At 36.5% G+C, this 23,849-nt stretch overlaps 1 protein-coding gene across 2 annotated transcripts; it reads left to right on the top strand.

The window, feature by feature from the left end:
- Positions 1 to 1,133: 1,133 nt before the first annotated feature.
- LOC134536806 (uncharacterized) lies at positions 1,134 to 22,778 on the top strand. Of its 2 annotated transcripts, none has more exons than XM_063376746.1 (3): positions 1,134 to 1,449; positions 16,179 to 16,391; positions 21,712 to 22,778. In XM_063376746.1, the coding sequence occupies exons 2-3, from the start codon at positions 16,185 to 16,187 to the stop codon at positions 22,735 to 22,737; spliced, it is 1,233 nt and encodes a 410-aa protein (XP_063232816.1). In that variant the 5' UTR covers positions 1,134 to 1,449; positions 16,179 to 16,184; the 3' UTR covers positions 22,738 to 22,778. The 2 variants fall into 2 exon arrangements, with proteins under 2 accessions (XP_063232816.1, XP_063232817.1); XM_063376747.1 differs by lacking the exon at positions 1,134 to 1,449 and adding an exon at positions 3,824 to 3,863.
- Positions 22,779 to 23,849: the final 1,071 nt, after the last annotated feature.

The raw sequence follows: 23,849 nt of genomic DNA on the forward strand, positions 1-23,849 counted from the left end.
AAAACACACTCTCTGATTTTAAACCTGAGCACGGTCATATAGTGAGCTCTGGCAATTTCGTATCCATTGCCTTGGCGTATCTCGTCGGTTTACTTGAAACTCATGGTGGCCTGAGAACTAACGGCGCTAGAAGTACACGTCCCAATCCATCATGAACATTGTGTTAATATGGGAGTTTCATATAAAAGTAGATAAATTTAAAAAAAAAAACTGTTTCGTTTTAAACATCGGGTAAATTTTTAAGGTTTTTTTTGTAAGTTTTGTAGGATTTGAATACACAGGAATAACTTGTAACTTTGCCGCAATTGTCAGAAACCCAAAGTCACCAAACCTGTGAACTTCAATTGGTCTAAAATTTAGCAGTGTTTTCAAAAGTAGTACCCATTTACCAAAAGTTTTCGTGCAAATCATCACGTGATTTTTTTTTTGTTTTCCGGATGACAACCACTTGAAGGTTTTGACAGCACAACAGTGGCAGGATGTGTGTACTACTGGTCCTTCGTTAATATAAATTTTTTTTTTAATTTTGAGACGAGTTATCTGGCTACAGGCTACAACGTTTCTGCAAACTTAAAAAAAAAAAAAAAAAGAAATATCTGAAAATCTTTGCGCATTTGTGGGATTGGAACCCCGAACCCACGCCTCGTATCCGAGCGATCTCGACCCGAGAGCCAGGGCAGCCAACTTTCGGAGATGTTATCCGCGCGTCGTCACGGGAAACAGCACAGCAGCTGAATATGGGAGGATGGCGGCGGGGCAAAGTGCGGGCAAAGTGAGTTTACCGAAGACTCTCTCTTTCTCTCTCTCTCTCTCTCTCTCTCTCTCTCTCTCTCTCTCTCTCTCTCTCGCTATAGCGAGCGCGCGTGTGTTAACGTCGAGAGGAGGCGTTCAACTGTTTGTTCCAAACACCCTCGCAAAGGCGTCTTATCTCCTCGCCAGACGATACTCCGCCTCCACTGCCGGCAAAGTGTTACCTGGGTGGCGGTTTTTTTTTATTTACGTTGAGGGGCATTTCGTGGAGGAGCAGGGGGAGGGGGGAGTTTACGACCCAATTTGCGCTCGAGCGAGGGAGTTGAAGGCTAATGGTTTTAAAGAGGGAGGGGGGAAGAGGGGAGGGGTTAGGCCCTGGACGCGTGCTGCTCCCGTGAGCCTTCGCGTGCGCGCGCGCTGCTGCTGATAAGGCACGCGCCGACGGCTCGCGAAGCGCCTCGTGTGTTCCGAAAACGGCGCGAGTGGGCTGTCGTGCGGGGAAAGTGAACGAGAGGGGTGTGTTCGCAGTCAACGGGGGGTTGGTGAAGGGGTTGCGTTACCTTCGCGAGCCCTTCGCACCGAGGGTCGCAAGGGCTGTGCGCGCCCGCCGCAGACAACCGCCTGGCGTACCGCGTTCCGATATCGCCTGCGACGAGAACCGAGTTCCCGCAGAACGCTTTTCGGGATAGTTCCCGCACGGTAAGTGAAACATATTTTTGTTTTTGTACCTCTTGGTTGATTAATATCTCGTAGGTTCACTCTAGTTTAAAAAGAAAAAGAATACATACTTTAGAAGTTATACTTCTATGGCATTACTAAAATATTAAGCTGAAACATTTTAAAAAACACACATTATAGCACTAAGTATACGCATATAATTATATATATTTTTTGCTCAAATGGAAGAACTCAGTCTGTACATACTTCCCACAAACTAACCTTTAAACGTAATGGGCTGATTCAGTATTGAACATTAAAAATTGCATCACAAAAATTTATTTTATTCAACATGGCATCGGATATATGTAGGCTAACAAGTTGTTGTGTCTCTACAGTATGGTAAACGCTGCGCTGTCTCTACATAACAATGTCTACATTACAATGTCAAAATTGTAATGGTGGATTTCAACGTATATTTAATTTTATTTTTATGACTACAAATTATTACGTAAATTATTAAAGGATAGTCTACTATTGTAAAGTTATATTTTTAAAATCTATACACGGTGTAAATTATGCAGTTTTCACGCCATATTTTTCAAATATCTGATACTTCCACAGATTGCAGCACCCGTGTTTAAACATTTCCATCCCAATCCGCTTCCGTCTTTCACGTACATATTTTTTCTTACTTAATGCCATATACCGAGAGCTAAGATGAAACACACATAAAAAAAGCTGAAAAAAGTATCTGACGCAACTTACGGTAAAATGCCACAATCTTAGATGTTAAACTAGCTATCCTCGAATAAACGTACAACGATGAGAAAATTGCTGTTTTACAATGTGCTTGAGTGCCCTTACTGCGTGACTGTAGAACGACTGTCAAACATAGACGTGAAAGAAAAGAAAAAGACGCAATATATAAATATACAATACCAGTTGTATTTGATGATTTGATGGTAGCGCCAAAACCAAGTGTTTTCATTTGATATGTGAGAATGGCTACAAATTTAACAAAAAACTTAATATAACCAAAATTATTCAAATAAAGCGGAGTATATCAATAATAGGGTACACTATAATAGACTGTGTTAATAAAATGTTTTTGAACTTATTATCTACCTACACAATTGTATGGGAATTCAACCATTAAAAAAGGTAGAGAACATTTTGATTTAAATATTAACTATACAAATTTAAAAAAATTGCCCTATATTTTTGGGAATCTAAGATTGCTAAAATTTTACATTAGTTTTCATTTCACTATTTCCTATGAAAATTTAATAAAAATACTCTGGATTTATGGAATATTTGCCAAACAATTTTATAGATTAATAACTTCCACTAAAATTTTAGTCACATTAAAAAAATGTTATTTTGAATGTAGTATGTTAATAGTTTCTACAGCAGTTTGTTGTCCGGAACTGATATACTCTGTTGCAAGAACAAAAAATGTGTATGTGGTTTAAGTTTTGTGAACTAAAAATAAGTCGCCATTTTTACTTTCAAAAAAACTTAACCACAAAAAAATTAATTTAGTGCACCAATGAAATTTATTTTGTCATAATGGGAGGCGAGTTTCTCTAAGTAGTCATAATACCTGTACATTATGTTATGAAACATAAAACTGATCACATAGTATATTTGAGTGTCAAGTCGTTTCCTATCGCTATATATATATATATATATATATATATATATATATATATTTAAGGCCCGTTCATTATGAAAATTATTCTGTGACTCGAGCGGTAGGCGGCCGAATTTTAATGCGGCTTGCGTCCAAATTAACGAAGCAATTTACACTTGAAAGGTACAGGCTGAAATGTTAAGTCACGATAGTATGTATAGTTGCTAAAGACAAGGTTATGGCGGGTTCTGAAACCAGTTTGGTTATCAACACACTCCAAGTTCAAGAGTTGAAGCCAATACAAGAATTCGGTATTTAAACTGCGAACCTCGTTAAGTGGTGGTTAGAACTACTGAAAATATTCGGCATAACTTTGTGAACGCTCTTAATCACCAATTTAGTCGATTTATGACTTCTAAGAACGAAGAGTTACTGTGACCACAATTTTACTCAGTTTACTACAAAGTTTCTGGAACATCTTAATTGTGGGCTATAATATTATATTAACCTTTGTGCAAGGGAAATTGAGTGTGTTAGTGATGGTAAGCTGTTACTCTCGAAAGCTACGGTGTGTAGGACATACAGAAGTCTCCCACACTGCTTGCCTTAGCTGGAAGGCAAGATTTGACTCGATGGCAAGCATTGTTACCACGATATCTTTGGTATTCTTTGCTTAATGGTCGAGTTCTTTATCAGCAGAGATTACATAACTAAACTTTAATCGCCGCGATGAGTAAGTGTTACGACCAAAGTCAAAGTTACCTCTTTGATAAGCTCCGTGTCATTTGGAGAGTTACTCTGACGTTGGAAACAGCACTAGGTAAGGTACTCGCCATGTATTTATAACAGATGCGAATAGTTGGGAGTGTTTTTTATTTTGGTAAGCCTGATGATATCTCTTGCTTGTAATTCAGTATCATCTCTTAGCGCAAGGCACCTAAATAGAACGTAGTCATGCATTTGTGCAGTGAATGACTATAGGACTCAAGTGGTATATCTTTAATTTTATTCTGTGGATTTAAAACTGAGGATGTAACTTTTGGTCTCTAAATGCTTTCAAATTCCGTACAGCATTTATAATAGCCTACGTAAAAAATATTTTTGACGATTTCATTTTCTACCACTTTAAAGACAGCTGCTGATTCCCACATCAATAAATACCTAAATGTTTTAGTTAAATGAGCTTTATTTAGATATCTGGAACATTTTTAAAATAGCCCATGTTCTTTAAAAGCTGTATTCACTGTTTGACAGCTCACGTATTGTCGACAAACTGTAAAGAAAAGAGTTTAAGGTACAGCAGACATCTTTAATATTTTGATCATAAACTGCTATACAGATCATGAATCGTTGACGTAAATTAGTAATTTGTACTACATGCTTCCTCTGGGACCATCAACGCTAATGTATGAAATTTACGTGTTCTCTAAATAATAAACTAATGTGAACTATTAAAAACAATCAGAATTTTGCTGAAAGACTGTTAGAACTGTTCCAATGTTAATCAAAATGAAGCCATTTTTGAAGCTTTCCAGGAAAATTTTACAGTTTTGGGGTAGGTTTTAATTTTCAGTTTCATTTCAAGAATTAAAACCTAATGTTATTCTGAAAACACAAGTGTTATCAAGTTTCACTCTGCTAAAAATACAGTTCAGAGACGAAATACTATATATATATATATATATATATATATATATATATATATATATATATATATATATATATATATATATATATATATATATATATATATATATATATATATATATATATATATATATTCTTCCGCCCTCAACGTATCCTTAAATGATGTTCGTAGACACTACTCAGATACCTTGAGAGGGTGTTAAATAGTGTAATTTTTTTCTGAAGCTCTGCGTACCGAATATGTGGCCAGGTAGGCGAGGCTCTGAAGGCAAATGATAAAATATGATGTTCTAATTTCACTGTAATGAACAGCAAAAACCAGTATTTTTTACATAAATTTAAATTTTATATACAAAAAATTTCTGTTAAATTAAAAGGTAGTAAAGTACCTCTTATTTCCGAGACAGTAATGAGAATTGGTATATTTCAGACACGTCATAGTCAATATTTATCAGAATACTCACACCTGCCACCTTTCGAAGAAAAATGCCTTTTCATTTGGATTGTAAATGTCAGATTGTTTAACGACCCAGATAAAAGCGGACAAATCCTTTTATGATTGATTTAGGGAATTTCTGAATGTTTTTATGATGTTATGTCATTTCACGTGTTCCTAAAAAAATTTAAAGATTACTTATCAAAAGAAAATTTCTCACATCCCAATAAAATTGCAAGTATTAGATGAAATTTTTCTATATATCTATCATTGTTTTTGGTTATGTTTGTGCAGTAAATTTTTTGTGTCATAAAATGTGTTTTTTTTTTTTTTTTAATTTTCTGCTTGTATTTGATAGCAAGTTTGCACAGAAATCCAGGTTGAGCAAAACTCGTTTTTATTGCTGTATTTTTCTATATCTCTGTCATATTCTGACTACTTATCATTAAATCAACAGATAATAATGTTAATTTTTTATTAAAATGTTTTATTGAGATTATCTTTCAAAAATCAGTTATAAATTACAAAATCATAGTGATAACTACGCCCCAGCCTTTTTTTTATTGTAAGTCTTTGTCTAAAGTATAGATATATGATGTGTCACGTATTATTTGGCTTTTTTTTTTCAAATTGTTCACGTTTAAAAGTGTACACTTTACTTGATACAGACTATGTTTATAAGATTGTGACTTATAACTGAGGAGTTTTAAGTTTTATATCTGAATGAAATCATTTTGTCCGAAATCTTAAGCTCTATTAAAATGCAAAAATTCTTCTCAACAAAAATATATGTTAAAATAAAAAAAAACAGTTTATAATCAGAAACACAAAAAAAGGAGTACCTAAAATATAAAATTTAATAAATAACATTTTTCAAAGAGTAAATGGCATTTATTACGATATTATTTTTCTCTAAATAAAGAATTATTTACTTAATTTTAACGGGTAAAAGTTTTGATTTTAAACAAATTCCTATGGACCCTACGCCACTTCTGGTTTTCACTAAGTCATATAAAACCACAAGAATGGACAAGGATGAAAGGAAACACAAACACACAGAAAAACAAGCCAAAATCAGCCGTCTGTACCGTAATATTTTTTCTGACCGATTCCTTCACACATTGTGCATTGGATGAATTTGGCTTGTTTTTCTGTGTTTTGTGTATTCATCTTTTTTTTTTGTCCATTCATGTGGTTTCTCTATGACGTGCAGTTTAAACCAGCAATGGTTCATGTCCCCAAAAAAATTTTTTGGATAAATATTCCCCATTGCAAAAATTAATTCTAAGAACGTAGGTAACGTTTTTTATAACCAAGTAACTTATTCTGCAGTTGTTAAAGCACGCAAGCCATTCATATTGGAGTGAAATAATTAATTAAAAACTATTTCAGCACAGCCTACAGGCGTAGGTAGATTTCGAAGTACCTATTTATTCTGTAAATATGTTGGAAAATTCTATAAACTTCTGGGACATTTTAAGAACTTCATGTACAATAAATATTTATGTTCTCCAATATTATAAAATTATCGATTAAATATTTGCTCATTTTCCATGTAGCTAAAATATTAGTAATATATTTTTTTACTCAGTGTATATACAACACTGAATAGTTTACAACGCAGCACTGAATTTCTTTGAACGAATATAATATTGTATGCCAATTAAGGTAATACTTTACTTTTTTCGACCTATAAACACTATTTTTCATTCGTTGCACTAATAACGTGTCGTATAAAAATTTGCTCTGCACCCAAGGTTTAAGACAATATTAAGATAGTTTAAAATTAATTCAAACAATTCTAAGAAAGTTTTTAATTTTTTTTAAATTTCAACCCATGTCTTTACGGTAATAATTCGTTTCATCAAAAATTATTTCAGCCAAAGTTTTAGATGAAGTTTAGGATTTATACAATAAATAACAAACGGATTTGATAGTATATTTTTTTTAACGTAGTCATTATTTTTTTTTGCTTTCAAACCTTGAAATTATTACCCCATGCTGTAATGGTTAGTTGTATAAAATATATTTTAACAATATTTTTAGACAATACTTACAAAGTAAAAATTAAGAATGGTTTCGATAGTGTACATGGTAGGGAAGTTTTATTTATTTTCTTAGTTCAACCCGGGTTTTTTCAACCCCTTGCAATAATGGTTTTTACTATCAAAAAAAATTTCAGATAAAATTTTAGATAGAAATTATAAGATTTACAAACTATTTTAACAGATTTGTTAATGTGCCTACTAATGAAGTTATGCATTATTTTGTGATTCAACCCCTGTTTATTCCACCCCTTGCAATCATGGTAGGTCGTATAAATATTGGATCAGACAAAAGGTGTAAATAATCATTAAAGGTTTTACAATAAATTAGAACCTATTTTATAGTGTACATGGTACGTAAATTATGCATTTTTTATAATTCATTCCTTGATTTTTTAACCCCCCGCCGCAATGACTCATCTTATAAAAATTTGTTTCAGACAAATTTTTTGATAAAAATTACAGGATTTGCAAACAATTTAAACGTCTTTTTTAGTGTACCTACTAAGGGAATCCGAATTTTTTAAATTCTACGCCTATTTTTTCAACCCCTTCAACGCAATGGTTTGTCTAATCAAAAATGTTTCCGACAAAAGTTTTAGATAAAAATTATAAGATTAATACAAAATTTGTACAAATCCAATGTTCCTATGAAGTAAGATTTTTGTTTTGTCCTCCAACCAGTGGCGTAGCCAGGATTTGTGTATGGGGGGTGTTAAGAAGCATGCCCCCCCCCCCCCCGAATTAGAGGGGGGGGGGGGGTCCGGGGGTCCTCCCCCGTGAAAATTTGGATTTTAAGGTGTAAAATAGTGCTATTTTAGCAGTTTTCGGTACTTAAATTTAAATATTGTAATGGTAAAAATTTTATTAATTTTAATATGAAATTTGTTTGAGTGATGAATAAGAAATTAATTAAAGATTTGGTGCTAAGGGGGGGGTTTGAACCCCTAAAACCCCCCCCTGGCTACGCCCCTGCCTCCAACCCTTGTTTTTCAGACCCCTTGCAGTTATGGCTAGTCGTATCAAAAACATATTCAGACAAAAGATTTTGGTATTACTACTACAATTTATAATATTTTGAAACGTATGTGATATTTTCCATATTTTGGGAGTTACAGCGCTTTTTATGTTTTTCAAAAAACCTTCCCCATTTCTAACTCTTTGTTCGGGTGTTGCCCATTAACGAACTCGACCGAGATTTTTGATAAAATTTGATTTGTGAAAAACTGCTACAGTTATCGTGTCCACAAAATTGTGATATTATATACATAGACACACACATACAGTTCTTCCCACATAAGTTCGTAACAATATATTTATATAAACGTTTGAGTTGACGACAGTTTATGGGTCTATAAACCATAAAACGAAAAACCATAAAAAAAAATTCCGAAAGTCACACCATGGTGATGGATACAATAGGTAGGGTTTCTTTGAAATCTACCTAAAATTTAGCGCCTACACTGAACACAGTTGCGAGTTACACACCTACCGCACCCACAGTAGATAACAGGTACTATCAGCGCTGACTTAGGAACTGTAGGAAGGTAAAAAAAATGAAACGGCTGTATTTTCCCAACAATGTGACTTTCAAAGCCTTGCAGATAAGGTGTACTTGATTGTAGCCACGATATTACACTAACGAAAGCTGTGTTACTATAAATCAGAGTAAAAAATAACTAAGGTAAGTGGGGAGGAAATGTTTTTGTGCAGGATAAATTGATGATATTTTTAAAATTTATAAAATGCACGATAGCAGGCTGTATTTTTAAATTATCATAAAATTGTCATTCCCAAAACTCATTAAAATAGTATTTCCAGATTTTTATTTAGAAATTTTCTATTTGTTGTCATGGACTTTAGAGCTGTAATAAAATCATAAATATATGTATTGTCTCTTAAAATTTGTAGCATGAATAAATGTACCTTTTTTATTGCATCCATAAATGATTAAAAAAAATTTGTTTGCATACCAATGTTAAGATATGTTTTAAAGTTTTTCTAACGCTCATTTTCTCGACTTTCATAGGCACTGGCAAAATTAGTTCATTAACAGTTTTCATTTTTTTTCCTTTCGAAATCAATTGTAAACATTTAATTTATTACAAAAAAGAGGCTGATGTGAGCAAAAAAACAGTCAAGCACTAACTTTTAAATTTTAATATATATATATACCCCTTTAGGATTGAATCTTAGGATTGAATTTCAAAATTATATCTCTCACCCCCCATTACTTACGTACCCTATAAATATATAGCAGCTCTTTTAATTGTAATAATACTTTTTGACAGTATTCTTACTAACATTATTATGGTTTGAAAAACCTGTTTTTATCCTATATAACTGCTATCTTAACATAATAGCTCGATGAAAAATATATATATTACTACTTTGATGTCCACTTAATTGGGTGCTAAATAAAATGTGTTTTTAATGCAGAGTGAATTCAAATAGATCGAGCCAGTAAAGAAGAGTAATGTAATATATACCATTGTATATTTTAGTGTTGTTTTGGTAGATTTCGAAGAAAGTCTATTATTGTAGCCATTACCATTATGTGACATTTGGAAAAATTTTATATAGTTTTTCGTTTCATATTCCATAGTTCCATAGTCCCCAAAACCATCGTCAACTCAAAAGTTTGTTATATATTATATACACAAGTGTACTGACATGAAAACTGCATGTAATTTTGCACAAATCACTTCCGAATGGATAATAAAATACAGTAATGGAAAATCTCGGTATTTAGTCCTTAGTAAGTACACTATAAAATGCGTTAACATTTTTGTAAACATTATAAATAATATATCAATCTTTTGTAAGAAACACCTTTTGATAGAACCAACCATTGCTGCTAAAGTTGAAATAAACAGGGGTTACCAGTTTAAAAATTCTTTACTTCCATTTAAGGTAAACTATAAAACCTATAACAATAAATTAAAATCTTTAAAAAAAAATCTAAAATTTTGGTCTGTAACATTTTCAAATGCCTTCGAATTTATTTTAAACCATTTTAATGTCATCATAAAACTTGGTTAAAAGCAAATTTTTATATAACCATGTATTAGTTCAAGGGATGAAAAATAGTGATTGAAGGCCAAACAATTTAATAATTACTTAAGTACACATAATATGAAATTCGTTTTAAGCTATTCAATGTTGGATGCCTTGGGATAAAAACATGCGAAAGATTTTTGCTCAATATAATATGATAAAATGTTTAATCGATGATTTTGGAATATTGGAACACATAATAGAATCTAAATTAAGTTCATAAAATGGTCCAGATGTTCATAGAAGTATTAATAACATTTCTAGAAGAAAAAGTATTTCTAAATCTACACACGAAGTAGGCTATGCCGAAAGGTATTTTTTTGATTGTAAAGCTCATTGTCAAACATTTACTAGATACATTTTTCTGCTTGCGAACTTTTAAGACGAAGAGGTTGAAACCGTACGGCGCCATCTTGTTATGAGATATTTTAGAACATAACAATTTTTTATCTTCAGATTTTTTAAAATTTGGCTTCATAAAAGCATATTGCACCGCACATAGGTATTAAAAATAAATTTAATAATACTACAACTGGAATACTTAATGTTATTATTTATTTTCATAAAAATAAATAATAACAATTTTAAAAATACGTTTTAATACTGGAATTGTAGTTTTAACAACCCGTAGTTAACATTAATGGACGCTAGACTATGTCTACATTTCATACTATAGAGAAACGACACATTGTTGGGCTACACATATTCGATGCCATGAAAAATAAAGGAATATAGGAATGAAATTCTGACTTTTAAATAAAATAAAATGTTGAATCTGCTCAATACGGTTAAGGTTTGTTTGCAGGAAGTATTTGCAGACTGATTTCAGTCGTTTGAGCAAAAAAAATTACATAGGGGAAGGTGGGCGAATTCTGCGCACTTAACTTGGGACGTATCTAAGATACGTAAATAATGTATTCAGGTGAAATGTTTTTTTAAGGGTGTTTGTTTGTATCATAATCTTCATTCATTGTAATGATTCGAAGCGCTAACATAATAACCAAAAGTCATATAAATTTTAAAATGAAATGCTGCACTGCGCAGTATTACCAGACCCAGTCGGGTAATTCTGCGCTGTATACTGGGTAATTGTGCGCATCACTAATTATAGACATAACCAATAAAATATGCAAAAAATTCCCGAAATATTAGTACATAATTAATTATTTTAAACTAAAACACCAAACAGATAAAAGTTAACTAACATATTGATAGTAATGTTTTAAAATTGGATGATTCAAATAAACGAAAATAAATTCAATTACCACCAAATATTAAGCAATCAAATAGACACAAGAAACACACGAGTTGATGATAACAATAAAGACTCCGAAATTAAATATTTGGGTTATTATTTTTAATAAAAGACATAAAAACATCACTGATAAGTTTGAGTTAGCTTATCATTGATGTTTAAAAAAATTAAAAACTAAGGTGACACACATTTTGTTATTCTTTGACACATAAATCGCATTTGTAGTCTGTTGGTGAATCCCAGCCACTACATTCTTCATGTGTCCACCCACCACACTTCACATACCTGTGCCACAATTCATTATCGCTGCCAAATTCGTCCCAAATTGAACACACATCTAGATTCAAAGGCTCAATGTTATCATTATTGCTGTCATTACACAAATCCTTCTCGTTGATTAATTAGGTCTCAGACTCACTCTCTGATAACGTTAGTTGTCTCTTGCATCTTTTGTGTGTTAGCTTTGAGTTTTTCTTGTCTGCTTTGTTAGGCCTAGACCTACTATTTGTTTGGATTTTAGCTTCCTTCTTCCTTTTATTACTTTCTCTTTTTTCTCAACCTCTTCAAGTTTTTCTTTCATAGATGTTCCAGTTAAGACTTATGACTTTTGTTTTCTTGATTTAGGCTCTTTTGGTTTATTTGTGCTAAGGGATGCAGCATTCTTTGAGGGATCAGGCAAAGATGAAATGTCTGCCACCTTCACTTGTTGGGCATTTCCTTCCGTAGACCTGCGTTCTTTTCCTGTCTGGCTAGGTGTACAGATAAAAGTTACATGAACACCATCACTTTTCTCGGAAGATGACATGCCTGAAATTTCTGCCACTTTTGTAGGTATCTGACTAGGTCCAGCATCCCTTGTTCTTTCGCTTCTGTTTGTGTTATTCTGCTCTTCGTTCTCTTCAGCCTAGCCGACTTCGATTTCAGTTTCTTTACCACAGGCTTCAAACTCCATGTTCAAATGCTTATCAGGGTTAATGGGTGAAATCCCAGATGCTGAAAATCCAGAAATCCCCTTTTCCATAGTTTCAACTTTTAAATATGCTCGTTTAAACAATTCGGTGAGTTCATACTGGGTTATTTTCCTGCCTGCTTCATTTGGGGAAGTAAGCCTACTTTTTGATTTCAAAAAATGAGAACACTCTCTGTAGAAGGCTGCTTTTAGCGAACTGAAGAACGTTAAATCAAGAGGTTGAAGTCTGTGAGTTGTATGGAGTGGCAGAGATAAAAGGACGATGCCGTTTTCCCTACAGAAGTTTTAGATTATAATTGAAATGTGGCTAGAGTGATTGTCCAGGATCAACAGAATGGGATCAGCATGTTGTATGAAAGACATGCCATTAAATCACTAAAAATTACATTTGCATTAATTGAAAGCAATATTTAAATGCATTGGGAACCTAAAACACGCACTATTTACCTGAAACAAATAAAACTAAGCCTTATCAATTGATAACATTGAGGGCAATTCTGCGCACTTGCGCATTATTACACTACATCTTTGCGCAGAATTACCCCAAGCACAAACATATTTAAGTCTTGCAATAATAAAATTTTAAAGTGATCAGCTAAAGTTATTATAGTGCTCAACAGGAAGAATATATGGTCAAGTATTGTTGCAAATATAATTTACTACTAGAAACACACAACTATTGCACCATACCTTTGCTTATTCTTCGCCGAAAATAACAACAATTTCGATCTGAACCTACACACTGTTGTCGTAACCCAACTAACTCAATCAATGGCGTCTCCTTCCTCGCACTAAGTCCTCAATGTCACCGCCGTGTGGCAGCATTATACAGACCGACGCAGTGTACGTCAATTCCGAGAAACCTCACTGCGCAGTAATACCCGCTGCGCAGAATTCGCCCACCTTCCCCTATACCTACTTATTTTTATAATATGTGTTTAAAAATATTTCTCGTTGATTTTATTAATGTATCTATTTGACTCAAAATTTTAAATTAAAAAATACTCAAACGAGTGCGCCGCGTTCATAATGATTTAAAGATTGAACAAAATCGTAATTATATTAGAGGCCATGCTTGTTCAAACACAATTTTCCTGACTAGTAAGTTTTAGGTTTTTTTTTTTAAGATACGATTATATCACTTTATTACTATTCAAGTTTTCAAATTTTATCCCGGTTTAGTTTCAGTGCCACAAGGTTAATTTTGGCACACCAATGTGCTTAATTCATCTCCGATGTTCGCTAAAGTTTATATGTACGGGTGCATGTGGCCACTCGTGGCTACAGCAGTGACTGCATGCATGCACATTGGACTTTCGACCTGTTATTTTTCCGTGGTGCAATGCGCGCTTATTCATTGCATTTCCGCAACGCTCCTAAAGAAGTATAACCTCAAAAACGCAGGCGATGACAATTCCGGTCTAGGAGGAGATGTCACGTGTTTAGCGTTGAGCCATTTATTCGACGCGTTTGGTACTCCTGTTGTTCGACTTGCCTTGGTAAAACAGTAGTTCCATCTCTTCAACAAGAATTATAGTTAGGTATTTAAAAAATTTATTGTCTGTAAAGTCGGCTCACGGACGATAGTTTAACGTGACGTCATAACAAAACATTGATGAAATGATTGCATACTTTATGAATAAAATTGAATCATTTTTATTTTAATAATAAGAGAATAAATACGTGAAATTCTACTAGTAATATTTTTAAATGCAAGAATAATTAACGTTTATTGCCTGAAATTGTTGTTGTAATAAGCAATGAAAACCACATTAACTTTTCACTTCACTTTATAAACAGTCGAGTGGAAGAGAGAAAGATGCGGCGCAAGCGTACAATGAGCGTAACGGGACACAGCGTAACGGAACAATGTGCGTAACGGCACACTTTTTCGTGCGTGCAGCCGGCGTTCATCAATTTATTAGACGTCACGTCAAAAGGGAAGAAATTTTTACCGTTTTACCCTAAAATGAATACTTTTCGTATATTTATCACTCTCGGCATTATTTTAAAGAATTCTGCATTAAACTGCGTGTCTGAGTTTTGTATAATAAGTTTATTTGCAACATGAGATCACATAAATTTTCTCGGAACCGAGGTCTGGTCTTTACACACCACTGGGTATTACTGACATAATCACACGCTTTTTTTTTTTTGCAAATTTATGCAATTGGTACAAAGCTCTACCTTGCAATTTTACAAGTGGGATCTTTGGAAACTGGATTAGTTTCCGAGAACTCCCATTGTAATAGTACCAAAAAAGGTTTAACAAGCGTTCAGTTTGAGGGTTCGGATATGCAACCACGGTTCATTAATCCGTAATAATAAAAATATTTGACCTGGTCAACATAATTAATTAAATAACTTTTATTTCATTCAGAAACTTTTTTTTTACTATATAAACTTCCAAAATCCTTCTTAGGTTGGTATCACACTATGCCTTTCTTTCGTGGCGTATTTTATCTCGCGCGACCTTATTTTTTTTAATGTATTTATTTGTATTCCATTGAGCCTTCTTTTGGTACAAACCATAAGGCTATGGAACATTTCATTTACATATTTACAGTTATACATATACATACAGTTTTTCATGTACACAGTTTTAAATAGACATACATATTTAGTTTTACATATACATATAACTTTGAAGTAAAACAAATAGTGATAACATTTTTTATCAGATAATCTGAATTACAAATATTACATTATTTCTTTTATACATACTCATAGACATGATATTTCAAGCAATTTCTTATATTTCTTTATTCTTTCTTTATTTCTTTATTTCTTATATTTATTAATATATTATTACTAGCTGCAGTACCCAGCATTGCCCGGGCTGAACACAGGGTGAAGGGGAACTGTTTAGAGATCAGATGTAGTTAGTAATTGTCTTCTTAATTTGAATGTCAAGTGTGCAAAATAATTTATATCACTTTCAGATCCCGACAGACGTTGTTATGCCAGTTTATAGTTATTTACCTGGTCTGTATGTAATCTATACTCTATAAAGAAATATAGAGAGAAAAAAACTGAAAAATAAGGGATTACTAACATTGAAAAGATTCCATTATCTAGCTAATGCTCGGCATGCATTGCAATGCCTAATTCAGTTTTGTTTTGAAATATGTTTGAAGTAGTTACATATATACAAATAATCTATCCATGTCTCTAAATATATATTTATCTCTATCTACATCAATAGTCCTATATATCTATGTATCTCTCTATCTGTATTTATCTCTTTATATCTACATATATACCTCACACTATCTCTATGTATTCTATATGAGGGTACTGATTGCTTCGTTGTTAATATCACACGGGTGTTTTTTACTTGTATGGGAAAATTAAGAATTATAAGGCATCTAGTGCGTGGCAACAATGTTAATAGGCAATAGGAAATAAACTTCTAGCGCCTGCGGCATTTTCAACACACACTTCGTACGTGTACTGCATGTTTTATCTAACCCCCTCCAACGGACTTTGATTCTAAATTGGACTTTTAGTAAGGATCCCTAATGTTATTGATAATATAATATAGCCTATAGCTTTCCTCGATAAATGTACTATCAAACACTGAAAGAATTTTTCAACTCGGACCAGTGGTTCCTGAGATTAGCGCGTTCAAACAAACAAACAAACTCTTCAGCTTTATAATATTAGTATAGATTAGGTTAAAGACGTGAAACTCACAACTTGGTGTCGCCGTGCGCTGTTTCCAGAGCACGATGAGCGACGAGACCCGGTCCAACCTCACCAGGGAAGACCTGGAGCAGATGCTGGCCACGGCGATATCCGACCACGAGGTCACCAGCCTGACCCAGCCGGGCGACAACATGGGCAGCGTGCTGCTGGCGGTGAAAGTGACCTTGAAGACGGGCAAGGTGTTCTCCCTGGTGGCCAAGATGTACCCTGAGAACGCCGTCGCCGTCCAGGTGAGTTTCGGCGCGTTCCCTTGCGCCGATGAGTGTGGGGGTCGCATGCCTAGCGAGCCCGGTCTTCACGGACCGCGAAGACATCTCTGTTGGACCAGCAGAGCCGAACAGCCATGCTGCGACGTAGTTGAGTCGCTTATTTTTTTAAGGGGGCTACAATTTTCGAGCGTTACGAAAATTCCGATCGCATGAGGGGAATGGTTAGGTATGTGGTGGGGGAATTAGGAGAGAAGGGGAATGAATAGGTACGTGGTGGGAGAACCGGTAGAAGAGGAACCGGCAGAGGAGAGGTAGAAATAACGCAGCATACTTGGACACTTGCATACTTGCACACTTGCATACATGCACACTTGCATATTTGCATACTTACACACTTATATTTGCATACTGACACACTTATATTTGCATACTTACACACTTATATTTGCATACTTACACACTTATATTTGCATACTTACACACTTATATTTGCATACTTACACACTTGCATACTTGCACACTTGCACACATATATTTTACACTTACTCACTCGCATACTTTCACACTTGCATACTTTCACACTTGCATACTTTCACGCTTGCATACTTTCACACGTGCATACTTTCACACTTGCATACTTTCACACTTGCATACTTTCACACTCGCATACTTTCACACTCACATACTTTCACACATACATACTTTACACACTTGCATACTTTTACAAACTTGCATACTTTTACACACATGCATACTTTTACACACTTGCATACTTTTACACACTTGCATACTTTTACACACTTGCATACTTTTAAAAACTTGCATACTTTTACATACTTGAATACTTTTACACACTTGCATACTTTTACACACTTGCATACTTTTACAAACTTGCATACTTGCACACTTGCATACTTTTACAAACTTGCATACTTGCACACTTGCATACTTTCACACTCGCATACTTGCATACTTTCACACTTGTATATTTGCATACTTTCACACTCGCATACTTTCACACTCGCCTTATTTCACACTCGCATACTTTCACACTCGCCTTATTTCACACTTGCATACTTTCACACTTGCATACTTTCACACATGCATACTTTCACACATGCATACTTTACACACTTGCATGCTTTACACTTTCACATTTGCATACTTGCGCAATATCATAATTTTGTGCTCTCATGCTTGCATCCATCTTCTTTTGATCTGCGACATCAGCCAAAGTGATTTATGTTTCCCATACCTGATAACACATATAAGAAAGAAGTTTCACTTCTGTCGCGTGTGGACTACACGCACATTATTTATTTTACCTCGCCGTCGCCATATTGTTCCGCCCAAAACATTACGGAAATGGCGCTTGACCACGTATGGTAATGGTTAGTAAGTATTAATTGGATTATCAGCGGTTAAATAAAGTAAATTTCAAAAATTCATGTCATTTGAAGCTTTTTTTCACAAGACAAACACTACACTTCAGCCAATGTTTTGAGCGTCTAATACCACATGGGGAACAAAGGGCTTCGCTCGTTTACTATGTACCTAAACATGCATACGTGGCCATCCCTTTCAAATAGCAGGTGTAACCCTTAGAAACCCAGTACACTGTTAATAGTTTTCACCTTCCATTTACGAATAACGCTGGTTACAAATTATCCAGGAATATTCGTTAATCTACGGCCATATTTTTAATTTACGTACACTGAGTTTACTTACTTTGTATATGAATTCAAAATAATATTTTTTCGAATATTAACAAAACATTCAAAAATGGAAAAGTATACACGAAGAACAATCGTATTTGTCCATGTGTGTATTTCCCTTTCTTATTTGTAATGAAATATACAACCCGGAAGTTGAAATATAACCTATTTCGTACGAAGAATCAGTTATTAGAAATTAGGAAGAATTCTTAGTTTATTTGAGTTATGTTCTTCGTTGAAAAGTCCCTAAAATTTCTGTCATTTCTAGCAGTGTTGTGTTGACAGCCCAGTTACATATCCAGTATTTAAATAAAACAGATTTGTCACTTTTAATAACGCTCGTAAAGCACCGCATGGTCAACATATTTTAACGGTTGTAGCACTTCAAGAAAAATGCCGTGTTCAAGAAGATTTTTATAACGACCTTGGTCGCGCCTCATTGATACCTTTAAATATATATAATGTATAGAAGTCGCCAGCCCAGGTTAAAATTTCTAATACGGTTTTGAGGTAGTTGGTTAATTCACCGCCGCAATCGCCACCATCTCTAGGGCATCGACTTGTGGTGGTCCCTAGCGGACAAGTGTCGAACTCTTCAAACACCCCTTCCCCCTCCCGTTGAACGACCTTGAGCTGCATTGAATGATAGGTGGGGGGTGCGGGGAATGAAAGCGGGCGACAGTGCTGCGCTCTAACGTGTAAATAACAACTAAGACGATACAGGGCGTTACGGCAGCGCACTGCAGCGGTGAAGTTCCCAAGCTGCTCCTCATACACTTCTGAAAAACGTAGAGTAAATCCTATCCACTCGCGACTTCTATACAGTATATATATTCAAAGTTGATACATTTTCTCTTTCCCTATTTCCCCTTTCGACCCGCTTACCCAACACGATCGTCAATCCCTCGCAGGGTTCGCAAGACGTTTGGCTCGTACTGTACAGTGCGAGTGAATTCAACCGATAAATTTCAGCTGCAGGTTCAACACGAAAAAATAATTTGAAAAATTATTTTTTAACACCTATGGTCTTTTTGGTCTGAATTAGACTCTCACTGTGCTATAACGGAATTCAGTTTTGTACAGGGTGGCCCGTAATTATGTATATTATGATGTGTGACTGACTGTAGTATTTGTAATATTTTTTTAGTGTGTTACCATCCCCAATTGTTTAAAAGAAACAATTTTGCTACAGTGATCAAACATAATCTAGACGCTCAGTGTTCTATCTTTAGTACTTCCTCTATTATTTACAATAAAAAATTTGTTTGACTCCAACTTCAAAAAATTATACCAGGCTTGTAAAGATCTTTAAACCATTAGTCCTATAATTTTTTTTCAATTATGTTTTTTCGTAATTAACCACAACTACCACTGGAACGTTCTTTGAATAATTCTTGCAATGGAGAAGATTGATTTAAAAACCATTTTTTTTTTTGGATGTTAAGGGTTACTGTTTTTCACTGTGTGTCATAGAGAAAATATAATAATTTAAAAAAAAGATGACACAAAGCTACAGAAAACAAGTCAAAATCTGCCGATGTCAAATGTTAAATTTATAGACAGCACAGACGAGCACAGTGAGTTAACAATGATCAGACAGTTGGAACAAGAACAGTAAATACAGTAAGCAGAATATGGGATCCTCTCTTTAGAAAACCTAATAACCTAGCTCTGCATCTGACAAAAGACAGGTCGCTTCTGGTTGGCCAAACAGTCCAGCCAATCAGATCCTATTGGCCAAACCAACGGGCCAACCAGACGAATGGAAGTCCGTGATTGGCCCACAGCTGCAGCTAATCGGGAAACACTCCTCTCAGGCGAGAGTGTTAAAGGCAGAAGAACTTGAAATAACCTCTGTAGGTAACTCTACCCTGGTGATAGCGACTGCAGTGTGGACAGAAACGTCGGTGATATATTCGCCTTGGACGCAGCTACAGCCCAGAAGCCAATCTACTTCAGACAATAGCCGCGAAAGCCTGCGATCTTTAAGAAAAACAGTAACTGTCTCGTCACTGTCACTTCCCTGTGCTCGTCTATGCTGTGATATTTTCTGACTTCCTTTCACGGAATTATCTGTGCTTTCTGTGCATCAGCCTATTGTGGCTTGTTTTCGTTAGGTTCCGTATTCATAATTTTGTCCGATCTTCAAGTTTCTCTATGACACAGAGAATATCCATAAAATTGTTCTATGCCACTGGGACGAGCCTAGTGTGAAACGTTCCCCTCCCCGCTTGCTTGAAATTCAGTTACCGTGATTCCAGTCTCTCTCCCCCCACACTATTGTTGTAACTGGTTCAGGCTACATGCTGCAAGAATATAAATTCCTAAGCATGCCCAGCATGTGTTTCCTAACCGTAGTATCAGCCGGCATATGCGCCGATTATCCTTACTGTTCTGATGACTGTTGCCTGAAGGATTCACCCTGGTAATTTCTGTTCCATTCGATATGGCATGCATTAGCATGCCGATGCATGGAGGTAAAATTTGGCGGAGCTTGGTGAAATGGCCGGAAGGACATTACCGCTCATTCTAAGCCCAATTTTGGGCTTAAATCCCTTCTCAACATTTCCAAGCACATCTATGCACGTGGTATGTGTAGGTTCAAGACCTATCCCACCTCTATGGACGCGCTCTTCAATGGGTCTTGTTTGCATCGAACACACCCCAGAAATTTATCTGGAAACCACTGTGACTTTCCACTAGAAATTCTGCCCCACGGAAAAGGCTCCGTTCTCATCATTTGACATTTTTTGTGGGTTAACCTCCAACAAGGCTACCAAACAACTGATATACTATTCCAGCTAGAGACGGGCCAGATCTTATGACTTGAATGGTATCTGATGCATGGCTTGCATGTGTTTCCATTCATTGCCAATTTGTTTTCTCCTTATCACTGAGCAATGAATCATTAATGGATTTTAAATTTTTTGTAAGTTCGTACATTTACATGAAAACAACTGAATCACTACAAAATAGTGTTCGCAAGTTATACTAGGTTCGGATTCTTACCCGGGCATTCATGATTTGTGTTGTCCCAGTCCTCCAATAGTTAAAAGTTATTTGCTAACCATTCCCTGTATAGATTTTCAGTTATAAACTGCGCACATAATAAGCATGACACAAAAAATTCTATTAAAATCACGTGCCAATTTTTGTAATAAATACACAGTATTATCTTGTAAAATGTAGTTCATTTTATCATTGAAAGATTTGTGCAATGGGAGTGCATGACTTGATGTAAGCTTTTGGACATACGCCATTGCTAAGCACTTTTCCTTTGTTTGTTGACCATATTCCTGTTATGGAATATTATGTGGTGTTTATATCTTGTTGACAGCAGCAATTTTTTGCTTAATTTGTGTTTTTCCTCTTTTCGGTATTTTTCGGTTTTCTTCTACAGAAAAAGTGCTTAGCAATGGTGTATGTCCAAAAGCTTACATCAAGTATTTCATATATATGGAAAAAATAACCATAGCAATGTGTAGACGAGGTTATAATATATTTTGTGAATTAGAGTTTTGGGGCTCAGCCAAAAGGCAAACCATAACTAGGAAGGGGAAGTGTGTGGATGTATGTAATTGACTTGCAGGCTGCTGGAAGGTGATGGTTCCCGTGGTTGATCGCAGGTGTTCAACAGCCCGGTGACGATGCGCAAGGAGATCGACATGTACACGTTGGTGGCGCCGGAGTTCCAGCGGATCCAGGAGGACAGCGCCGTGCCGCCGCCCAGACGGCTGGACGTGTTCTGCACGTGCGTGGCGGCGCGGGCCTCGCGCAGGGCCGGCGACGACGGCTCGCGTCTCGCCAACGACAGCTCCGTCATCCTGTTGGAGAACCTCAAGTCGCTGGGCTACTCCTGCACCGACCGCATCGCCGGCATGGACCTCGAGCACGCCGAGATGGTGGTGTCGCATCTCGCCCGGTTCCACGCCACCGCGGTCGCCATCAAGACCACCAAGCCCTTGCTGTTCAGGAACAAGGTCGCGAAGGCGCTGAACCCGGTCAAGGTGAGGCTGGACGACCGGGAGTTCGAGTTCAAGATGGTGGACGGGTTCCTGGAGGCGCTGGGCCGGAAGAGCCCCGTCGTGCTCGAGAACGCCGAGAAGCTCGCGAAGATCTTCCGCGAGGAGATGGAGTACAAGTTCAGCGACGACTTCCGCGCGCCTCTGGAACCCTACGCCACCATAACGCACAACGACCTCTGGACCAACAACATCATGTTCAGGCACAAGTCGTCCAAGCCGGCGCAGCTCAAGTTCATAGACTTCCAGCTGCCGTGCCTCGGGTCGCCGGCGTCGGACCTGCTCTTCTTCCTCTTCACCAGCACCGCGGACGGGATCGTGGTGGAGCACTTAGACCGCTTGCTCAAGTTGTACCACGACAGCTTCCTGCAGTGGCTGGGCGTGCTCGGGTGCAGCACGAAGAAGTACTCCTGGGACAGCTTCGTGAGGGAGCTGAGCATATTCTCAGTCCAGGAGCTGCAGCACATCCTGTTCATGTTGAACATCGTGATGATGCACAAGGAAGATGCGGAAAAAATGTCGGAGGATCTTCGTGATGACAATTTCGGTGGACCTCCTGAATTGAACGATGACCTCGTTCAGAGAGCGTCCCAAATTGTGAGTGTCTATGCTGAGAGAGGTTGGCTTTAAAAAATGTTTATTTGTTTAAATAAATAAATTTGATAGTTTAATCGATTATTCAAACACAATGTTTGTTTGTCCTTTATGCGTTCCTCAATCATTCATTCGATTGCGATCAAACTTTGCATGTTTGATCTTTGAAACTGTTTCGCTATCTAGGTGAGATTTCGATTAATCCAATCATTAAAACAGAACTGAATTATTCCTTATGATATTTCGCTAATTCATTGTTAATGCAACGTTTTTGTCCGATCTCTATAAAATGTTGCACACGAAACACGAGGAAGGTTATTGTATACAATGTTCAATAGGTGGCTCGCGAATCGTATCGGATAATTACCAGTAAATATTTTATGACATTTCCTCTTTTCGATGTTTCGAATAATGGTAGCGTGCGAGTCGTATCCATGGAGATATTATTCTATGTAGTGGGTGTCTGTTCTGAAGTTAAAGTCAACTGGTTATCAATTGAATAGCAAAACAAACCGTAGCTGTGTAAAGATTTACATGTGTATGTTTTATTGTTTGACCTGTATGCATTCCTATACAATTCATCCGATTGAGGTTAAACTTTGGCGATATGTCTTTACGAGGTTGTCAAGGGAATAAATAGACCGCCTGCCAATGCGTACTCGCCTCGCAACACTGAAGTGAAGACCCAGCGAGCTGCTCCTCGGGGTTGTCGACGTCCTCTGCAGAGAGTCGTCTCCCGGCCAAGCACTCGGCTACTCGCGCTGCTTCCAGCGAGTAACTGAACCAGCTCGCCACTCGCCGGTACTGCAGCTCGGCTGTCCCACTCGCTCCTTAGAGCAGCGCCCTCCCTTTGGGTTCCGCAAGACTCGTCATCCCCTGAAGCGCCTGTCCTCTCGCAACTTCAACTTGCTGTCTGATGGGACTCTGCGCAGTGACGTGAGCGTAACTGTGTTACCAACAACGTACTTCTTTTGTGTCCGCTTCTCTACTATGGGAACAATGTCAAGTCCGGTAATGTTGGTTATGGTACGCTTGCCTGCACCTCGCGAACCTTCACTACCGCCGCCTGCCCTCGTGGCTGCTTGAGCGGTCAACTTTAGCAAACGAGTAGTAAATTACCGCTCGCTACTCCTTGCGGCCACAGTCTC

The sequence above is a fragment of the Bacillus rossius genome, chromosome 11 (assembly GCF_032445375.1).
Source record: "Bacillus rossius redtenbacheri isolate Brsri chromosome 11, Brsri_v3, whole genome shotgun sequence".
NCBI lineage: Eukaryota > Metazoa > Arthropoda > Insecta > Phasmatodea > Bacillidae > Bacillus > Bacillus rossius.